Raw genomic sequence first — 20147 nt, forward strand, 5'->3', positions numbered from 1 at the left:
ACCTTGCGATAGATGTATCTCTGACTACCCCAATTGGGATATAGCCGTGAGCTTATCTTATGTGTGTGATCCCTAATAATTATTTATGTTGTCTAGAAATTACTATTTTACTATACTTACTCCAGTATTTTTTAAATATTGATATTAAATTAATGTGGAACTTGTGCGTACAATTTTCATATGTTACGTACGTAAAGCGCGCATTTTAACTTAACTTTTTTGTTTTTGCTTTTCAATGACAAAAGCAAAAAATATATATATGTGTATCGGGTAATATTATTGATATTAATACGTAAAAAATTACATTTATAAATTATGTAGCAGCATAATTTATACTTTTTAAACTAGTAATATTATTTTATTATGTTATAAATTATCAATAAGCCTTATACATGTATATAAAATATATAATTTTGAATTTTATTGGTTACACGTGGTATACATACAATTTTCTTATTTATTAAATTAATTAATAATTATTTTTATTTAATTTTATTTACACTAATAATCTTATAATTATTGGAAGACTTGTGTGATATTGTTTGTTGCGATAATTCTTGGTTGTTCTTAGTCTAAAATATCTCTCATACATACATCCTACACACATACATACCTACTTTAATTCAAATAAACAATACAACATCACATACATTCACACAATAGATGGTTTTTATATCTCTCAGTTACCTACTTTCTTACACACTCTTACACACAAAATTCTTACACACTATTCCCATACCTACGTCCATACGTGTATTTGTGGCAATGTACACATACACACACGCAAACACACACAAAACAATGAATCATTAATTGACGTCCGTAAAAAAAAATACCAAGAAATTATTTGCGGTTTACAACACGACAATTAATCTTAAAATAGGTTTTAATTGATCTATGTAGACCGAAACAGAAGTAGAATTGTCATTTTATTATTTATGCCTTTGATTATTCCCCAACATGATGGAGTGTGGGCAATATACTATAGAAATAGAAATGTTTTATTGCGACCATGTGTTCGTACAAATTGTGGTGTTATAAAAATATAGAAGTAAGTATTAAAGTATCAAAATGGATCCGGTATACCTATCAACCAGACGCTTTATCACACTCGTGTAGGTGATGTGATGATGTGACCTCTTCGAAACACATCATCCTGGCTGGTGCGTTATTCTAAAAGTTATTTTAAAAAAAAAGTTGTGTAAAATAATGATTTATGACAGGGTGTGTCGATAGCGCCGTGCGCATAGCATCATGTTGTTTTCTATTAAATTCCCCCCTCTTTTTTTTTTTAATAATATAGGTTCGCCTTTGACCACAATCTCACCTGATGGTAATCCCTTTAACGTGATAATTACTAATTTTCTCATTGAATTAGATCATGTATAGAATTATGTTGCTACCTATATTGCTTCTCTTTATTTAGATCAGAATAATAATAGGTGGAAAATGTGCTGTGCCTGGGTGTAATAATAAGGGTCATCATTTATACCCAAAGCCAAAGATAAAAGATGTACATATATAATGTCTGTTATCCATTAAATTGAGGAGCTCGGTGGCGCAGCGGTAAAAAGCGCGCTCGGTCTGCGATTGTTGAAGTTAAGCAACTTTCGCAAAGGCCGGTCATAGGATGGGTGACCACAAAAAGAGTTTTCATCTCGAGCTCCTCCGTGCTTCGGAAGGCACGTTAAGCCGTTGGTCCCGGCTGCATTAGCAGTCGTTAATAACCATCAATCCGCACTGGGCCCGCGTGATGGTTTAAGGCCCGATCTCCCTATCCATCCATAGGGAAGGCCCGTGCCCCAGCAGTGGGGACGTTAATGGGCTGATGATGATGATGATGATCCATTAAATGAGAAGGATAAACGAAGGCAACGTTGTACAGGGCCATCTATGTTTTTTTTTAAGAAACGTGGCCTGAGAAGTCCGTCATTAACTGTCAGTGTTCATAATACTACGACTCACCGTCACTAGATGGCACTTATTTCCATATGTAAGTGTGTGCGGTTAGCGACATCTAGTTACTCCATGGCGAAATAGAGTAATAATTTACAACGGTCCAATTTAAACTACAAAAAGAAACGCCGGTGGCGAGTGTTGGAACTAAATTTGACATGATTATAATAAATAAAAATTAAAAAAAAAAAGAAAAACTTTAACGATTCTCTCTCACACATATCAATCACACATAATTTATTATATTTTTTTAATAAGTAAATTCTTAATATTACTTTGGCATCTAGTGCTGCGCGATCCTTAACTTCATATTCTATTTATTACTTCTCTACGCATTGGATTGTAGTTTATATGTACACGATTTTTTATTCATAATTGTAATAATAAATATACTTAAGTAATATTAGATAAATGGTTAAATTACAACATCTAAAGGCTATTACAGACGTACTGCACACAAAGCAATATAACGATTAACGCGGTTCTATTGCAGTTGGATTACAGTTGGTTTTAAGCTGGATTGCAGTTTGTTTGGAGTCGATTTGTTGTTACGCTAACCGCACAACAACAGTTCTAAATTCAAATGTAGTTTTTCTGTAATAGCCTTAAACATGTCTAGGCATATAGTAGCGAGCGGAAGCGAAAATAGCATTTTAGTCTTCTTTTTGGAAAATTGATGCCTCTATTTCTTTATAATTCTATTTTTTTTAAAGTGTAAGCGTGGCAGTCGCGTATCTGAATTGCTCATTTGAAAAATACATTGTTTTTTTTAGTGAATTTATTTTTTCAGAATAATGATAGAAAAGAAAATATGTTTAAGTTGTTTTTTTTTACGGGCGTTTGTTAAGTTGTGGATTGTGTTGATTTATTGATAAATGTGTCAACATTGATCTTGGTAAGTTTTATGATTAATTTAATTGTACGGGTAAATTTTTGAATGTGATTTTTATTTATTTTTTACGAATTTCGGAGGGTAATTTTTTTTGGGCGGGCAGCGATAGTAATTGTTAGCACTTTAAAATTCCCTATTGTCCATGGAATCGAATAGTCTATGATTATCTTATTTATAGCCAGCGATATTTTAGAAAATCACGCAAGAAGGATATATACCGAGTTTACGTATAAGTAGAGGCACTTTTAAAAACATATCCATTTATGACTTTTTTAGCATCTACTTTGACAGTATTCGACTCAAATAACTTTTCTCTCCTCAGATTTATTCTTATCTTTGACTTCTAACTTTTATCTGTGAGTGTTGTTTTTTTTTATTTTTCTTCTTCAGCCGTAATTTATTTTTAGGTGAGGTATCCGTCTCAGAAGATTGACTGGCGATTATATTTTTTGTGTTTTTTTTTTATTTTGTTGTGCCCTCTAAGGTCCATCACTAATTTAAGAGCCACGCTCTTGTCGGTGTAGCATTTTCCATGCTACTTTTTAGTGGTTTCCCTCTTGCCTTTCGCCCCGCAGTACTCTGTCTGACGCGAGTGGGATGGCGCCCAGAGTAGTCTATTTCAAAGCCGTACTAGGACTCCTGTCCTCCGCCTCTGAATAGCACTGACAGTTACTGCTGCCGTCTATCAGGTAAATAGATCCATAAATATTCTTATTTTATAATTTTACCTGTATGTACATTGTTGAATGGCAAAAAGTTTTGGGTATTAAAAGCCATAAGCTACAAATAGTGAAACTATGATAATCATGAAATATGTTACATATTAACAATACAAGTAAAGAATAATCCGCCTATTTTGGCACGAACTACACACAGACATATGTACACCGTTAGCAACTATGTAAATAATGTTTAAAATTGAAAAATTTAGGGAGTCAAACATAATATTTGGTAATAATTGACTGGTAGGTTCCAAAAACTAAATAAAAACAAAAAAATAAGTGTAAAATAAAATCAAACTTTAATCAAAATAAATGAATTTAAATGAACAGTAACATATTTTAAATGAATTCATACATTTACATTTAAGTAGATACACATTTATCTACATGTTTTATATTGTCCTTCACACAGTTTTTCTCTTAAAACTAAAGATTATAAGGATTACATTTGGTTATAGGTACATTAATTTAATAAAAATATATATTATATAACAATATTAATTTAAGCCAAGTACTAAGTAGTAGTTATTTTACAATAAATGTAGGTAAGTACTTTTACTTTTAAAACAAATTATTTGTTGTAAGTGGTATTACTTATAATTATTATTTGAATTAAAGTTACATGACTAGATATATTAATAATCATATAATTATATATTTATAATTATTAATTAACTAAATTGATCCTTTATAACACTTTGATAGTATGGTTTAAATTTTTTTTGAATGCTAGCTTAGGTTACAAATTGATAACATTACTTTTTTTGTAAAGAATAAGCGATAGGTTTTTGTTAGCGGTGGAATTAGGTCTTCATATAAGTAATTAAAAAAAATCCCTCGAGTTTACAGACTATTAAATCGAGGTTGTATGGTGCGGAATCGAAGTCAAATACTATGTATTTTTTTGTAGTTTTGATTAATGCTGACAATGATACTAGCTGTTATTTTTAATGGCTTCCAGTGGTTGTAAATCTTTCCATGTTTTATCAACTGTAAAAATACTCAATACCATTATATTCCAGAGGGTACCATTATATTCAGATTTTTTTGTTTCTAGCGTGCGGTAGTTACTATTGGAGATTGTATGTATTGTTAATGTATAATAATGACTACTGGTCCTGGCTGAGTCCTCAGACGCCCTGAGCAGAGGTTTTCGCCCAACTGTTCACCCTCAGGCCTGTTGTTTTAAATTGTGTACCGGGTGAAAGCATCAGCGCTCTCCATTTGTCCAAGTAGTTAATGCCATCTGAGGCAAACCACTAACCCTAAGTCACTATAAAAAAGGTAAAGGTTTCTTTAACACGACTGGCTTGACCTTTATAGACGGCGATACGGCTCACCAACGTTGGTCTAACAGAAAGCTCGGTGAGGTTTGACTACTCAGTTCATCTTGCGATGGATGTACCTCTAACTTTCCCAGTTGGGATATATGGTAGGCTGGTGTATCGCATTGGCATTTTCTCCCTGGAGATGCGCTGTATTATTAGGTAAATTGGGGTGAATCTCAAAATTTCAAGTTTGGTGGCGAAATTTCATATTACTTTTTCGTGAAAAATTGGGTTCCGACATGAAAAAGATCCAAAAGGATCCTCGGAACCGACATGAAAAAGGAATTTTTCAATTCCCAATTTTCCCAATTTCCCCAATTTTTCACAAAAAAATTATATGACAGTCGCCACCAAACTTGACACATTTTGATATTCACCCATTGGTATTTTTTTTTAGGTTTTGGGTAAATATTCAATATTACTGCAGAGGCGATCGGTGGCAGTTGCAGGCCGCGCCGCCGTGGCCCTGCTGACACTGTACGCTGCACCACGCCGTCCATCCGTCTTCAGTGTTGAGGACTCGAGACAATGACGATATTTTGACCACCGATGTCGGTGTGATGGATTCCTCGCAGGCCGGGCAACCTGACGGAGTGAGAGTTATGTTAGATATTGCGTCGGAAAGTAGTTTTTTGGACAACTAAAACTGAAGATACGGTTCTGAAGGTACGGTACGTGGTTCTGTACGTAAAGTAAAGAAAATACGTAGAATTCCCACTGGTGCTCATCTATCGTAAAAGTATATTTGATTGAGATAAAATATGCTCTCCCCTATATTGTCGACGTACTTACTGAAATTACGTGTATCGGCGCCGACGGCGGCGTTGCCCCCAGGCCCAGGTAAGTGACATGTCAAATGTTCCTCTTTCTACTACTGACCGAATCAGATGAACACCTTGTGCCAAGGACGATCATCCGCCGCCTCCACACGACGATGTTCCGTGCTTCGGAAGGCACGTTAAGCCGTTGGTCCCGGTTATTACTTACTGATAAGCACGTAGTCGTTACATGAGTCATGTCAGGGGCGTATGGCGGCTCAGTTATAACCCTGACACCAGGTTTGATGGGGTTGGTAATTCACCTCACAATCCAAACGATAGAAGAAGATCCGCCGCTTTGCAGATGCGATGCGTCTCGATTCGCACGGGTTATACGCCAGTGAGTGTAGAACCATAAACATTTGCCACTTCAGGCCCTCAACGGTAAGCATTTCAGACTGTCAATTGTAAATGCTTACCATTAAGAACGTATCCATCGGATACACAGAAGGTAGTGCAGACGGCGTTCCAGTCGACAACATTGACTTGTTCGGAGACCTCTGAGTTGCAATTACATAGCGGCTCACCTGGTTGGAGAGAGAGAGAAATATAAGTCACATAAACCTGCATCTCCGAAGGGACAGGCAGAGGTGTATAAGAATATATATGTGGTGGCCAGATCATAGAATTGATCATTTCATGATGTGCTCCATCATTTCATGAAATAGAATATCATTCGTTGCCCACATCATGATGTAGTTTGGCGTAGTAGTAAGGATTCTCTTAAAATGCATAAATGTTTTTGTCATAATTTTAATTATCATAATCCTTTTTGCATAACGTTCTTTAGCATAATAGTACTTTCCCATAATAACATCTAGGAATACTGGTTTGTTAGGTATAACTTATTTCTGGACTAATATTTGTTGGTATAAATTTGATTTGCATATAAATAGGTATCCATAATTCTTTTTTAGAATAATAGTGTTTTGTCATAATTTTTACAAGGCATAACAGTAGATTAGGGTGCGGCGGGGGTGGCCCTTGGGCCACCCCTACGCCGCCAGCATGTTTATCTTACACACGAAAAGTATACTGAATAATGACCAACAGCATGAAATAGTGTCAAAAAATATAAAAAGTCACAACAAAATGCAGCCAAGGAAAAAGTAAGTTTCGAACATGTTCAAAGTTGTGCCAACACTTTTTTTATTCGGAGTATAGTGTTTATGCTTATAATAATTATGCTTAGATATCATTATTGTCATTAATTATTATGCTTATAGTAGTTATGAGTTTCAAAATTATGCGAAATACATTTCTAGGGTATGTGGGTTTAGCTTTCTTACCAACTGGGCTACCTCGGCTTAATTCTTTAATAAATAAAGAATAATATAAATTAGACCCATGTTGGGCGCCAATATGAGAAATTAGACCCATGTTGGGCGCCAATATGAGAAATCAGACCCATGTTGGGCGCCAATATGAGAAATTAGACCCATGTTGGTCGCCATATGTATGAGTCGTTTTTGTTATTATAGTGGCAGCTAGGTGCTTACCTAAGTGGTTCTCACAGAGCGCCGGGCAGACCTCTACCCTCGGCTCTCCGAAGGCTTCAGCAGTATCATTGGCGTTCTCCAGGGCTGTCTGCAGACCAACGGGTAACATGTCCAGACAGGATGACCCGCACGCCGACCCGCCCAGACCTGTGCAATATAAATAAAAACATATAATGAAAAATACCTCTCACAAAACGGACCATCTGTTCTAGGCTACTGTAACGCTTGACAGTTTCACTACTCTTAAAGCTATATGCGCCAAATTTATGATAAGTCGAAAAAGAAAACGGTTTCGGTGAACGATGCGACGCCGCCAAATGTCAAAATAAATAAATGACAATGGGCAAAAATGTATGGAATTAGATAAGATAAGACAGTCGTTTATTGTCTAACTGTGTACTACTGTGTGTAACAGCCATTGCTGTTACATTGATTGGTGTTATTTGGAAGAAACTCCACTGTTGAGACTTGCATGTGATGAAAGCTTACTCCCTTAGCTTAGCGGGTTTGCTTGCTTTTTTTTGTTGCTTTCCCTATGATTTTGGCAAAATTCTATCAGATTATGTCCCGGGGTTCTTTTTCTACGGTCATATTTGCCCTGGCTAAAAATGTGATAAAATTCAGTGGTAGACAAAAATTGAGTCAAGATTTGTTGCTGAATAACTAAGTCTAAGTACTTACATAAATAATTATATATCATAATGTATTATATTGTTTTAAAAAAGTTTTTCAGAGTCCAGAAAACACAAAAAAAAAGATTTCAAAATTTTGGTCAATTTACGTCTATAGCGCCATTGTATCTCGGTAGCTACGTTTGAGTTTCATGCCTTTTATGCTTTCCAAAGGATCTTTTCTTTCTTTCCGATTTTTTTTATATTGCGTCCAGAACCTGATCTGAGACAATAATAAGAAAAAATGGACACAATGGAGGCCGCGTAAGCTATATTGCCCTATTGCAAGAAAATGTAATAAGTATTTTTTATTTTTCTATAGGTAGGCGCTATTGACATGTTTAAAGTATTTTATTTTATTATGTTCATGCTTGTCTTGCGATCTGTATGCTTATCAATATAACACAAAGGTCAATAATAATAAAAATAAACATCAATTTATATAAGTAAAATAAAATAAAAACAAAATGTTTTAATGGCGACGAAAAACAAAATTTCATTAAAAATATAACTACCTAGTTTGAAAATAGCATTATAATAATTTGTGTATGAGTTGTTCCATAGAAACATTATAATTATATGTATCAATGGATTTGATAATGAAATATTAAAATGAGAAAACATTTTTTTAATGAATTTATTGTTACTAAGGTGAATTAAGTAAGCAACTTAATAATAGTGTGAGGTATATTAATAAGTGAAAAACTTACCGTTTGAATAACTGTTTCCATTTTTAAAACTATAAAATAAAAACCACACAACTACACAAAACACATCACTGACGTCACTATTAAAACACCTTTTGTCACAACAATCACAGAAACCGACATTAAAAAAACCTTTAATGAAAAACGTAAACAAACGGCAAAGGAACGAACACAAACAACCTAAATAATAAAAAAAAACCTGCGTGGCACAGGTCCGCGCACAGATTCGTCCGGGCCGGCACTGAGGGGACCCAGGATTCTGAGCCTTTTCGGAACTGAGCTAGATATATCTTATTCAGTTCCCCTCTATCATACTTCAGTTGTAGGACCACAGCAGGGGTTTCTACCCTTCTCTCTCCCACGTGATTTTCCAGCGATTCAATTGGCTGGCCGTCGGAAACGCTGACCTCTGATTGGTCGGCGATCACCACCCCCGCCACGCCTATCAGGGCGAAGAGTAAAATGTTCGTCATCTGTGAAATATTTCAAAGTTTTTTAATTTGTTAGGTTTTGTCTTTTTACGTCAATTTCACTTTGTTCTTTATTACGTTGAAGACAATCGTTTTGATTTATGAACAAAGTAAGAAATTATACATACATAAGATTTGGCGGGAAGAAGAGAGGAATGGCGATTAGGTACTCCACCGACAAGAGCGCAGCTCTTAAATAGAGAGAGAGAATAGTAATTAAATACATTAGTCAGTAATTCATTTAATTTTCAACAATAAAATTTACGTCCTTGGAATGTTGGAGATACCAATTGAATGGTAACACTTACGTCATCAAAGGGCTAGCAATGGCGGCTTGTCATAGGATTGAGCGGTCTTCTTATACCATGGCACCATCTAAACATTTTGCTAGGGCCGCCGCTGTATAGAATTGCAAACTTACGCAATAAGTAAAAGTATGTACGGTCACGAGCATTAATATGTATACCTTTGGTACCATGTCACATTAACTTTTTTGACAAATTGAACTGTAAGTCTCACTAAATGTCAAATATGTTAGTGCGACAGAGTCCTAAAGTGGGTACATTATATTGCTCATGACTGTACACTTTTGACGCCAATTTTCATTTTTATTGGTCTCCATACTCTTCAATCTATTTTTATAGCTTTCTTCTGATAATCGGAGGATTCATAAGAGTATAGAAATGGATTTTCATTTAGTATCTTGGGTTCTTTTGATGTGGAAATAGTTACTTCGCTGTCAACCCAATTAATGTTTGATTTGATATAATTTGTAGCGGTTAGATGAGTTTTTTGCACAGTGAGATTTATAAGGTATGTAATCAATAATACTTAAAATTTTCATCTCAGCTCAGCGGTGAAGGAAAATATTGTGAGGAAACTCATACTGAGAAATGTGTTTCCGGAGATATGTGTCATAACCTGTATTGGACTGGTATTCGATTCGGGTTGGAAGGTTAGACAGGCAGTCGCTTGTGTAAAGAACAGTACCTACCTGTCAAATCTTCAGGTTAGGTAAGCGGAGATAGATAGATAGTAGTAAATAGTTATAGAAATTCGCTAATAAATAAGTTGACACTGATAACATTAATAATTAAATTGATGATAGAAATCTCATACCATCTCTATAGCCGTTAAGTCAGGGTACCTGTCCAGTACGTATTTACTGATCATCATCATCATCAGCCCATTAACGTCCCCACTGCTGGGGCACGGGCCTTCCCTATGGATGGATAGGGAGATCGGGCCTTAAACCATCACGCGGGCCCAGTGCGGATTGATGGTTATTAACGACTGCTAATGCAGCCGGGACCAACGGCTTAACGTGCCTTCCGAAGCACGGAGGAGCTCGAGATGAAAACTTTTTTTTTTGTGGTCACCTATCTTATGACCGGCCTTTGCGAAAGTTGCTTAACTTCAACAATCGCAGACCGAGCGCGTTTACCGCTGCGCCACCGAGCTCCTCACTACGTATTTACTACGCTGGTTTATAATAAATACACCAGCGACCCACCCCGGCTTCGCTCGGGTGGTGCAATGCTGAGGAAAAAAATTAAATTATTTACGACATCACATTAAAAACCTCAAAAATAACAGTATTTCTCCACTATTAATGGATGTTATTATACATATAAACCCTCCTCTTGAATCACTCTATCTATTTAAAAAAACCGCATCAAAATCCGTTGCGTAGTTTAAAAGATTTAAGCGTACATAGGGATATAGGGACAGAAAAGGCGACTTTGTTTTATACTAGGTATGTAGTAAAATCCCGTAATTGTTAATTTAAACCCCGATATTCCGGCATTAGAATAAAGGCTCGGGATTGAAATATCTATTATATATCCCGTTTAATGTGTGCTGTCAACTTAATTCTGTCCGGTTATATAGGTACATACATATACGCCAACTAAAATGTTGAAAAGGTTGTCCACCTAAAATGGACGTGTATTTCCTTCGTGTTCCATAGACTTTAGAAAAAAGAAATGCTCGGGAATTACTGTCTGGGACCCAAATTACTGAAACTGTAAGTATTACTAACATTTTTAAAGAACGTCTAGGGCCCTGTGCCGAGGTTTTTCTTGCAGCTTATCCTGCTATACAAGTTGAGAAGCTGCAGTAGGTAGTTTACGCGAATGATTCGGCGAAAACAAATATCAACCATAACTTGTTTTTGGAGGGATCGTGATGGGAATGTATTTAATTTAATGTGAAATAAATTAAGTGTGGTGAGTTGTGAAGTTAACTGTGAATTTTCTGTACGAGCGAACATTAGTATTTATTTTATTGTAATCTGTTCTCATGTAAGTGACTTATTTCATGTCTTAATGAGAATAAAGAATCTTTGAACCTAAAACACAAATCTAACTATTAAAAGTGTGACTCTGTTACCAAATTAACTGATTAAAGTTATTTTTGAGTTCGAGCCTCATGGCTGTACGTACCTCTGACTACCCCAATTGGGGATATAGTCGTGAACTTATTTCATGTTATGTTTGATATCATGCACCATCCGTCTGAAATCCTGAATTCTCGCCACCTTCACTCAAGGCTCCATCGTTTCGATGTAGAGAGAGACAGGGCTATATGTTAGAAGGAGAGCGATGGTGTCCCATATTGATCGTGGCATTCGTTTGTGCCTCAATATCTACATATTGTGTCTGTGGTTATGTAAACCAAGTATCCTAATGTACTACTTATGTGCAATGAAGAATTTTCAAGGCTACGTTCCTTAAAAATAATATAGATGGCGCTGTTGAGAGCTTTCGTGTTAATTAAGTAATTTCGTGGTAATTTGGGGGGGGGGGGGGGGGGGGGTTAGGCTCACGATCTGGAGGTCCGGGTTCGATTCCCGATGGGGACATTGTCGAAATCACTCCTTCGTTTGGTAAGGACTTTTCAGGCTTGAATCACCTGATTGTTCGAAAAAGTAAGATGATTCCGTGCTTCGGAGGGCACGTTAAGCCGTTGGTCCCGGCTGTTAGCCGTAAAAACACCTCCACCAACCCGCAGTGGAGCAGCGTGGTGGAGTATGCTTCATACCTATTTTTTTTTTCATTTATAATTATTCAAAAACGGCCTTCGTGGTCTAGTGGTTGAGCGTTGGGCTCACGATCCGGAGGCCCCGGATTCGAATCCCGGTGGGGAGATATCACAAAAATCACTTTGTGATCCCTAGTATGGTTAGGACATTACAGGCTGATCACCTGATTGTCCGAAAGTAAGATGATCCGTGCTTCGGAAGGCACGTTAAGCCGTTGGTCCCGGTTACTACTTACTGATGTAAGTATGTAGTTGTTACATGAGCCGTGTCAGGGGCATTTGGCGGCTCAATAATAACCCTGACACCAGGGTTGTTGAGGTTGGTATTCCACCTCACAACCCACATGATAAGAAGAAGAAGAGATTCCAAAATACAATGTAATGGCAGAAGAAAAAAAAATACATCAAAATAATTGTTGCTTGATATTTGGATCACGTTATGTATCTATAGAATTATCTTGTTACCTATATTGCTTCTCTTTATTTTAATCAGAATCCAAGTTGTTTGTAAATGTTTATTTCCTTTTGGTGGTTGCCTGGCAGAAATTGGTCTAGAGCAATAAGGCCGCCCAAATTGTACTGTATTCATGTGTTATGTCTGATTGTTTAAATGTAGTTCTGTGCAATAAAGTATATTTGATTTGATTTGATTTGATGTAATATAGCCGACGACCTGATTACTCTAGCCATATAGGCGGTCAATCAGCTCGCGACAACAAACACTTCAGAACCCCGATACCGACCCCGCCGGCGTGGTCGACGATTTCCTTCTTCGATGCTTACCGCCGACCCACTAGGGTCAATTAATTCTTTCAAATATGATTCCCTCAGGCCTGTTGTTTTAAATTTTGTACCGGGTGAGAGCCCTCAGCACTCCCCATTTGTCCGGCCAAGTAGTTAATACCATCTGCGGCAAATGTACAATAAAAAAATAAAAAATAAACGACCATTATGGACGGCGACATGGTCACCTATCACGTTGGTCTAACATAAAGCTCGGTGAGGTGTGGGTACTTAGTTCATCTTGCGATGGATGTGCCTCTGACCACCCCAATTGGGATATAGTCGTGAGCTTATTTCATGTTACGTTGAAATAGATAATGTAAAAAAAAATCTTATAATAATAAAACTCACAGTTATCAGTGCGGTCTCCTCGTAGGTTTGCGGTTATCTGGCTAAGCTCTCTCCATGAAAGGTTTTCGTTGCAATCATAGAGTAGTGAATTGAGATGAAATATAACATAAAATATCCCATCCATAGGGAAGGCCCGTGCCCCAGCAGTGGGGACGTTAATGGGCTGATGATGATGATGATGATAACATAAAAATAAATACCTAAGTATAAGTATTTTACTAATACAAACATCATAAACAGCCTATACACGTCCAAACTAAAAAAAAAACACTGTGATCCCTAGTTTGGTTAGGACATTACTGGCTGATCACCAGATTGTCCGAAAGTAAGATGATCCGTGCTTCGGAAGGCACGTTAAGCCGTTGGTCCCGGTTACTACTTACTGTTGTAAGTAAGTAGTCGTTACATGAGCCATGTCAGGGGCCTTTGGCGGCTCAATAGTAACACCACCAGGCTTGATGAGGTTGGTATTCCACCTCACAACGCACACGATTAGAAGGAGAAGACGTCCCACTGCTGGGCACAGGCCTCCTCTTCTTAATCAACCGGAGGGTGTATGGAGTGCTCCACCACACTGCTCCACTGAGGGTTGGTAAGGGTGTTCGCTGTTTGTTACTATTAATACTATTTTATTGTAAACATAACTGATATTTTTTTCTCTAGGTATACAGGTTGTTAGTGACATCGTAACGAATACTGAGGGGGATGCTTCAAACCATGGTTCTGAGTTAATATCAAGTGGAATTTTCTGACGCAAAATTCATGTTTATTTTCTTTTTTAAATTCTTGTCAGTTTTTTATTTATTTTATTTTTGTTTTTTCAGTTTCAGAAAATACCAATTGATTTTATCTCAGAAAAAGGAGCTGAATCCCCCTCAGTATTCGTTACGATATAACTTACACCCCGTACAAGTACGTACAAGTACCCATACAATACATACTTATGGGTGTTAGTATCAGCGTAACACATACTGATGGAGATATTTCAGACCATGATTCTGAGTTGATATCAAGTGGATTTTTCTATCGCAAAAGTATGGAACTGAAAATAATTACAAAAAACACTAATATTTTTTTTATTTTATTTTTTTAATATTTTTTTTTGTTAAGAGACTTTTTGTAATTATTTCTTTTTATTTTGGTGCAATAAAGTGTATTTGTATTGTATTGTATATTTTCATGAAGTTTCCGACAGGAAATTCCACTTGATATCAACTCAGAATCATGGTCTGAATCGTACCCCTCAGTATTCGTTACGATGTCACTAACACCTTGTATACTTAAATTAAAAAAATATATCGCCTCTATACCTACAAACTACTCTGTGCTAACAGATTTCTGAAAATAGATTGTTTCATCCTCTTCACCGAGCTTTTAGCTGATAAGCTATCTGGCTGATGGACACCTGATATCGTGAGTGAGGTCTCTTGACATTTCATTACTTTGCTTACTAAACCATGTTTATAGATATCGAAGGTCATCCGAATAAAAAATCAGCCTCCGTAGTCTCATAGTTAGAGCGTTAGGTTCACGATCTGGGTTCGATTCCCGATGGGGACATCGTCGAAATCACTTTAAGATGATTCCGTGTTTCGGAGGGCACATTAAGCCGTCGGTCCCGGCTATTAGCTGTGGTGGAGTATGCATACCCCCTCCGGTTGATTGAGGGGAGGCCTGTGCCTAGCTGTGGGATGTATATATATACGCTTTATGATTATGTTTTAGTGACAAGTTCGGCATTAACCTTCTTCTTCTTCTATCGTGTGAGTTGTGAGGTGGATTACCAACCCCATCAACCCTGGTGTCAGGGTTACTATTGAGCCGCCATATAACATAGGCTGTTTATGATTATATTTTAGTGACTGCTTCTTCTTTTCTTCTTCTTCCTATTCGTCATCATAAAAGTAAGAATCGCGTGCTTACATCAAAGTGTCGCGGGTTCGAATCCCGGCTCTAAACCACGGAATTAATAATAATAATAAAAAAAAAATTACGGGTAACTTGGACCCAGGTTGTTAGTAACAATAATTTCTTACTCACTAATATTAGTATTACATAGAAGTAGTAGTAACGTAGTGTTTAATAATAATAATAATAAATAATAAATAATAAAAAAGTTTATTTAGGTAAAACCTACGACACACATATACATTCAACTCGACTTTTAAAACTTTTTTTTTTTTTTCTTTCGGAATTCGACTTTTATGAGTTTGAATTCATGTTTGGATCGTAAATAATTGTTATCACGTGGTTTCCGAGATTCCTGCCCGGTTAATGGCATTAGGCTCGTCCCCTATTACATGGGACTTAAACATAGCTGGCGAGGAATGGGTGTACTATGCACCTCTGCCTACCCCTATGGAGATACAGGCGTTATGTACAAGTACGGCATATCATTGTGGCTTAAAAGTGGTTTTAGTGACTTATGACTCTGCCCACCTTGATAGGAATTAGAGGCGTGATTTGCACTTTAATTTATTACGACTTTTAGGTACTATGGTAATTTTTCGGTAATTCGTTAGGCCAGCTTTATTGTGTGCCGTGTGACCGGACCTTCAAGTCGAAGTTCGGTTTCGCCAGCCACATCAGAGCCCACCACAACAACGACCCGGGATAGATACGTAGGAGTCGCCGTCGCCGGATACGGTTTGGACGACATGATGATGATGTTGATGATGAGTTTTCCTGTACCCAAAGGTTGCCTGGAAGAAATTGCTGCATGAGCAATAAGGCCGCCTGTTGTGCTTTTCTGTATACGTTGTCCTTGTCTCTTGTATTTTGTGTCCATTGTGCTCAATAAAGTATTTTATCTATTTATCTATGGTATGAGATCTTCTATGGTGTGGGTTGTGAGGTGGATTATCAATCTCATCAACCCTGTTGTCAGGGTTACTATTTACTAAAGGCTCCTGACATGACTCATTGACAGCTGTGAACTTTAAACAGATGAAATGACTGCTTAAAATTGACGTGTTTTCGATCATTTTTATGCCTGTCGATTACTTGTCCCTTTCTTTTTCGGCGGGTCAGAAAATGACAGGTATAACTTAAAATTAGTTTGTGTGTACAGTCATGAGCAATATCATATACCTACTTTAGAACCCTGTCGCACTATCATATTTGACACTTAATGAGACTTACGGTTTAATTGAGGAGCTCGGTGGCGCAGCGGTAAACGCGCTCGGTCTGCGATTGTTGAAGTTAAGCAACTTTCGCAAAGGCCGGTCATAGGATGGGTGACCACAAAAAAAAAAGTTTTCATCTCGAGCTCCTCCGTGCTTCGGAAGGCACGTTAAGCCGTTGGTCCCGGCTTCATTAGCAGTCGTTATTAACCATCAATCCGCACTGGGTCCGCGTGATGGTTTAAGGCCCGATCTCCCTATCCATCCATAGGGAAGGCCCGTGCCCCAGCAGTGGGGACGTTAATGGGCTGATGATGATGATGACGGTTTAATTTGTCAAAAAAGTTAATGTGACATGGTACCAAAGTGTATACATATTAATGCTCGTGACCGTACTGGAATGAACACTAAAAATGTTTTAAATTAAAACTTAAACGAACGTGTTTCACACTATTCTATACTTGTTATACCATAGATACGAGAATTTCGGTATCGACCGGTTTAAGAGGGGGCGTAGCCCTCCGCTCACGCCCCTAAGAGGGCTCTGCCTCCCTCCGAGAGGGTGTGAGAGGGGTGAAAGTGGGGGAGAGATTTGTGTCCCGTTTTGTGATTTCAGCCTTACAAAGAGGTGTTTGTGTTTGACTACTGCGTTTGAAATCTTGAGAGAACTTTAATGTAGGTGGCGCTGAGGTTTTTTTCCTGATTTATTTCACTCTTTTATCACGCTGGTCTAACAGAAAGTTTGGTGAGGTGTGGGTACTTAGTTCATCTTGCGATGGATGTACTGACTACTCCAATTGGTATTACACTCACTGGATTGGACTCTATATATAAACTGCCTATATACGTCCCACTGCTGGGCACAGGCCTCCCCTCAATCAACCGGAGGGGGTATGGAGCATACTCTGCATACTCCACCACGCTGCTCCACTGCGGGTTGGTGGAGGTGTTTTTACGGCTAATAGCCGGGACCAACGGCTTAACGTGCCCTCCGAAGCACGGAGTCTTACTTTTTCGGACAATCAGGTGATTCAAGCCTGAAAAGTCCTTACCAAACAAAGGACAGTCTCACAAAGTGATTTCGACAATGTCCCCATCGGGAATCGAACCTGAACCTCCAGATCGGGAGCCTAACGCTCTAACCACTAGACCACTGAGGCTGTTATTGATTGGACTCTATATCAGCCTAAATTCATATCCAATTTTGGACGTAGGCCTCTTCCATTTTTTTCCACTTCCGACGATCTTGTGGTATCGACATTGGTGGTGTCAGGGTTATGATTGAGCCGCCAACCCCCTGACATGGCTCATGTAACGATTACTCACTTACATCAGTAAATAGTAACCGGGACCAACGGCTTGAACGGAAGCACGGATCATCTTACTTTCGGACAATCGGGTGATCAGCCTGTAATGTCCTAACCAAACTAGGGATTAAAAAGTGATTTTTGTGATGTGTCCCCACCGGGATTCGAACGGGCCTTCGGGTCGTGAGTCCAACGCTCAACTGGGCCACAGAGGCCGCTAAAACTGAATAGTAAGTCTTCGCTTTACTGGAAACACTTACGGTCACGAGCATTAATATGTATACACTTTGGTACCATGTCACATTAACTTTTTTGACAAATTGAACTGTAAGTCTCGCCAAATGTCAAATACGTTAGTGCGACAGAGTCCTTTTTTTTTTTTTTTTTTGACGTGACTTATTGTAGATTTGCCGCAGATGGCATTAACTACTTGGCCGGAGCGACAGAGTCCTAAAGTGGTTACATTATATTGATCATGACTGTACATGGCTCAAATAGACCAAAGGTCACGCCCTTTTCAAACAGACGTGGGAAGACAAGTGCAAGCGTGGGCAGACGTGTGAAGTGGGTGGCTGTGTGGGGATGCGCCTTTGCCATTTGGGACCCACTTAACACCCACACTGAGGATTACGTAACTGCTTACTCGGTTGTACTTTACACGTTTTTTCGCACGTATTTGCATCACATGTATAATGCAATCCATGAGCCCTGTTCGGAGAACGTTGACTTCCACCTTCGTGTCACGGGTTCGAATCTCGGCTCGAGTCAATAAGCTCGCGACACCAAACACTTCAGGACCCCGATACCGACCCCGCCGGCGTGGTGACGATTTTCCTCAATCAGCGCATTTCGCTATCGACCCACTAATCTAATCTAATCTAGCCTACAAGATCCCACTGCTGGGCAAAGGCCTCCCTGTGTGTACTCCGGCCAGTCTTTCCGGCAGCGTCAGAGTCGTCACGCCATCTCTTCCGAGGTCTACCTCGACGTACTAGGGTCGATTAATTCTTTCAAATATTTTTCCTCTCAGACGACGCCCTGAGCCGAGGTTCGCGCCCAACTGGGCACCCTCAGGTCTGTTGTCTTAAACGTTGTACCGGCTGAGAGCCTTCAGCGCTCCCCATTTGTCCGGCCAAGTAGTTAATGCCATGTGCGGCAAAGCTATAATAAGTCACGCTAAAAAAAAAATCCAGCTCGGGCTATAAACTACTGAATTTGACTTGATTGGTTTAGGTACGTGTGGACCATATATGACCCATTAAGTTACACCACTTTCAGGTTGATCGATTTAACATAACATAACAAATACTTTATTGCGCAAAACAGGAAAAAAAAAACAAAATATAAAACAAAAGAGAAATTGCCTTAGGCCTTATTGCTAAGTAGCAATCTCTTCCAGGCAACCTTTAAGTATAGGAGTTAACATTACGTTTCTTAGTGCATTTTGAGCATTGTCTTTTAAGCCGAGTTTTCGAGACACAAAAGGTGTTTGGGTTTTAAAGGGGCATTCAGCTTTAAATTTTTAATTGAAGGTGAACCGATAGGTGACCCGTTTTCCGTTATTGACCATGTTAAAGTGGGGGGCTGTTCCCCCTAACCTTCGACCTTTGTACCGCGCCTGCGCGGGCCAGACCCCCTGAAAACTGAAACCTAGCCTGGCAGTCCGTCGCCAACCGAGTTGGGGGCAGTCCTTCTAAACAGCTGTTCGCTGGCAGATATTTCTCTTAGACCATAATCTCTCCTTCATATATGAAAAACATATATAAAATCTCGAAATTCCGCGAGCATACTCTCTTTATATATAACTATATAAACGACCCGATCTGCCATATATTAATTCGATTCTCAACAAAAAATATATCTTACAAATAGTAATCAGTTAAATTAGTTTAAATTTTAAAATTTAATCAGTTAAATTGAATTAAATTACTTAAGTACAATTAAAAGTTAAATCTTCAAGAAAACACTAAGGTTAGTAAATCCATTTTTGACATATTTTTTTATTTTAAATATTGTTTAAATTAGAATAATGTAGAATTATTTAGATCACATTTATTTTTCTTCACGTTTCTTCATACATGAACCTCTATTACTGTTCAAATCTTTGTCTAATAACCTTTTGACCTTAAGGTATGGATTTCTTGACGCATGCGCAATGAGACCTGCGCAGAACTATCTTATGTACTTGCCTTTTGAATTCATATATTCTATTAAAACAATATAGTTTAAAATGACGAATTAACCGAATATAAATCTCTGTGAAACACGGGTAGTTTATCGTGCGATGGCTGTACCTCTGACTACCCTGATTGGAAATATAGCCGTGAATGATATTTATTTTATTTAGAGCTATGTATAATTAACCGTTCTACTTGAATTCTAAATTTAAATGTTAAAATTTTTTTGATATATTTTTTTTCTGAATAAAATTAATAAAATTCTTTTTTTCTTTTTACAGAATAGAATAGAAGGTAGCCTC

The 20147-nt window shown here is 38.0% G+C and overlaps 1 protein-coding gene across 1 annotated transcript; it reads right to left on the reverse strand.

Annotated features, from left to right (window-relative positions):
* Positions 1 to 3983: 3983 nt before the first annotated feature.
* On the reverse strand, positions 3984 to 13257 carry LOC126378510 (uncharacterized). The gene is made up of 5 exons (XM_050026920.1): positions 13240 to 13257; positions 8793 to 9066; positions 7216 to 7362; positions 6136 to 6243; positions 3984 to 5483 (listed from the first exon to the last, which is right to left on the reverse strand). Exons 2-5 carry the CDS (start codon positions 9064 to 9066, stop codon positions 5317 to 5319), a joined length of 696 nt encoding a protein of 231 aa, XP_049882877.1. The 5' UTR covers positions 13240 to 13257; the 3' UTR covers positions 3984 to 5316.
* Between the last annotated feature and the right edge of the window lie 6890 nt (positions 13258 to 20147).

This window comes from Pectinophora gossypiella, chromosome 26, assembly GCF_024362695.1.
Source record: "Pectinophora gossypiella chromosome 26, ilPecGoss1.1, whole genome shotgun sequence".
In the NCBI taxonomy this organism is placed as follows: domain Eukaryota; kingdom Metazoa; phylum Arthropoda; class Insecta; order Lepidoptera; family Gelechiidae; genus Pectinophora; species Pectinophora gossypiella.

Coding starts and splice junctions, on each gene's coding strand:
- LOC126378510 (XM_050026920.1), bottom strand. CDS start 9,066: ATGACGAACATTTTACTCTTCGCCCTGATAGGCGTGGCGGGGGTGGTG. Junction 7,363..8,792: donor CGCGGACCTGTGCCACGCAG/GTTTTTTTTTAT, acceptor TATATTGCACAG/GTCTGGGCGGGTCGGCGTGC. Junction 5,484..6,135: donor CGATGGATACGTTCTTAATG/GTAAGCATTTAC, acceptor TCACTCCGTCAG/GTTGCCCGGCCTGCGAGGAA.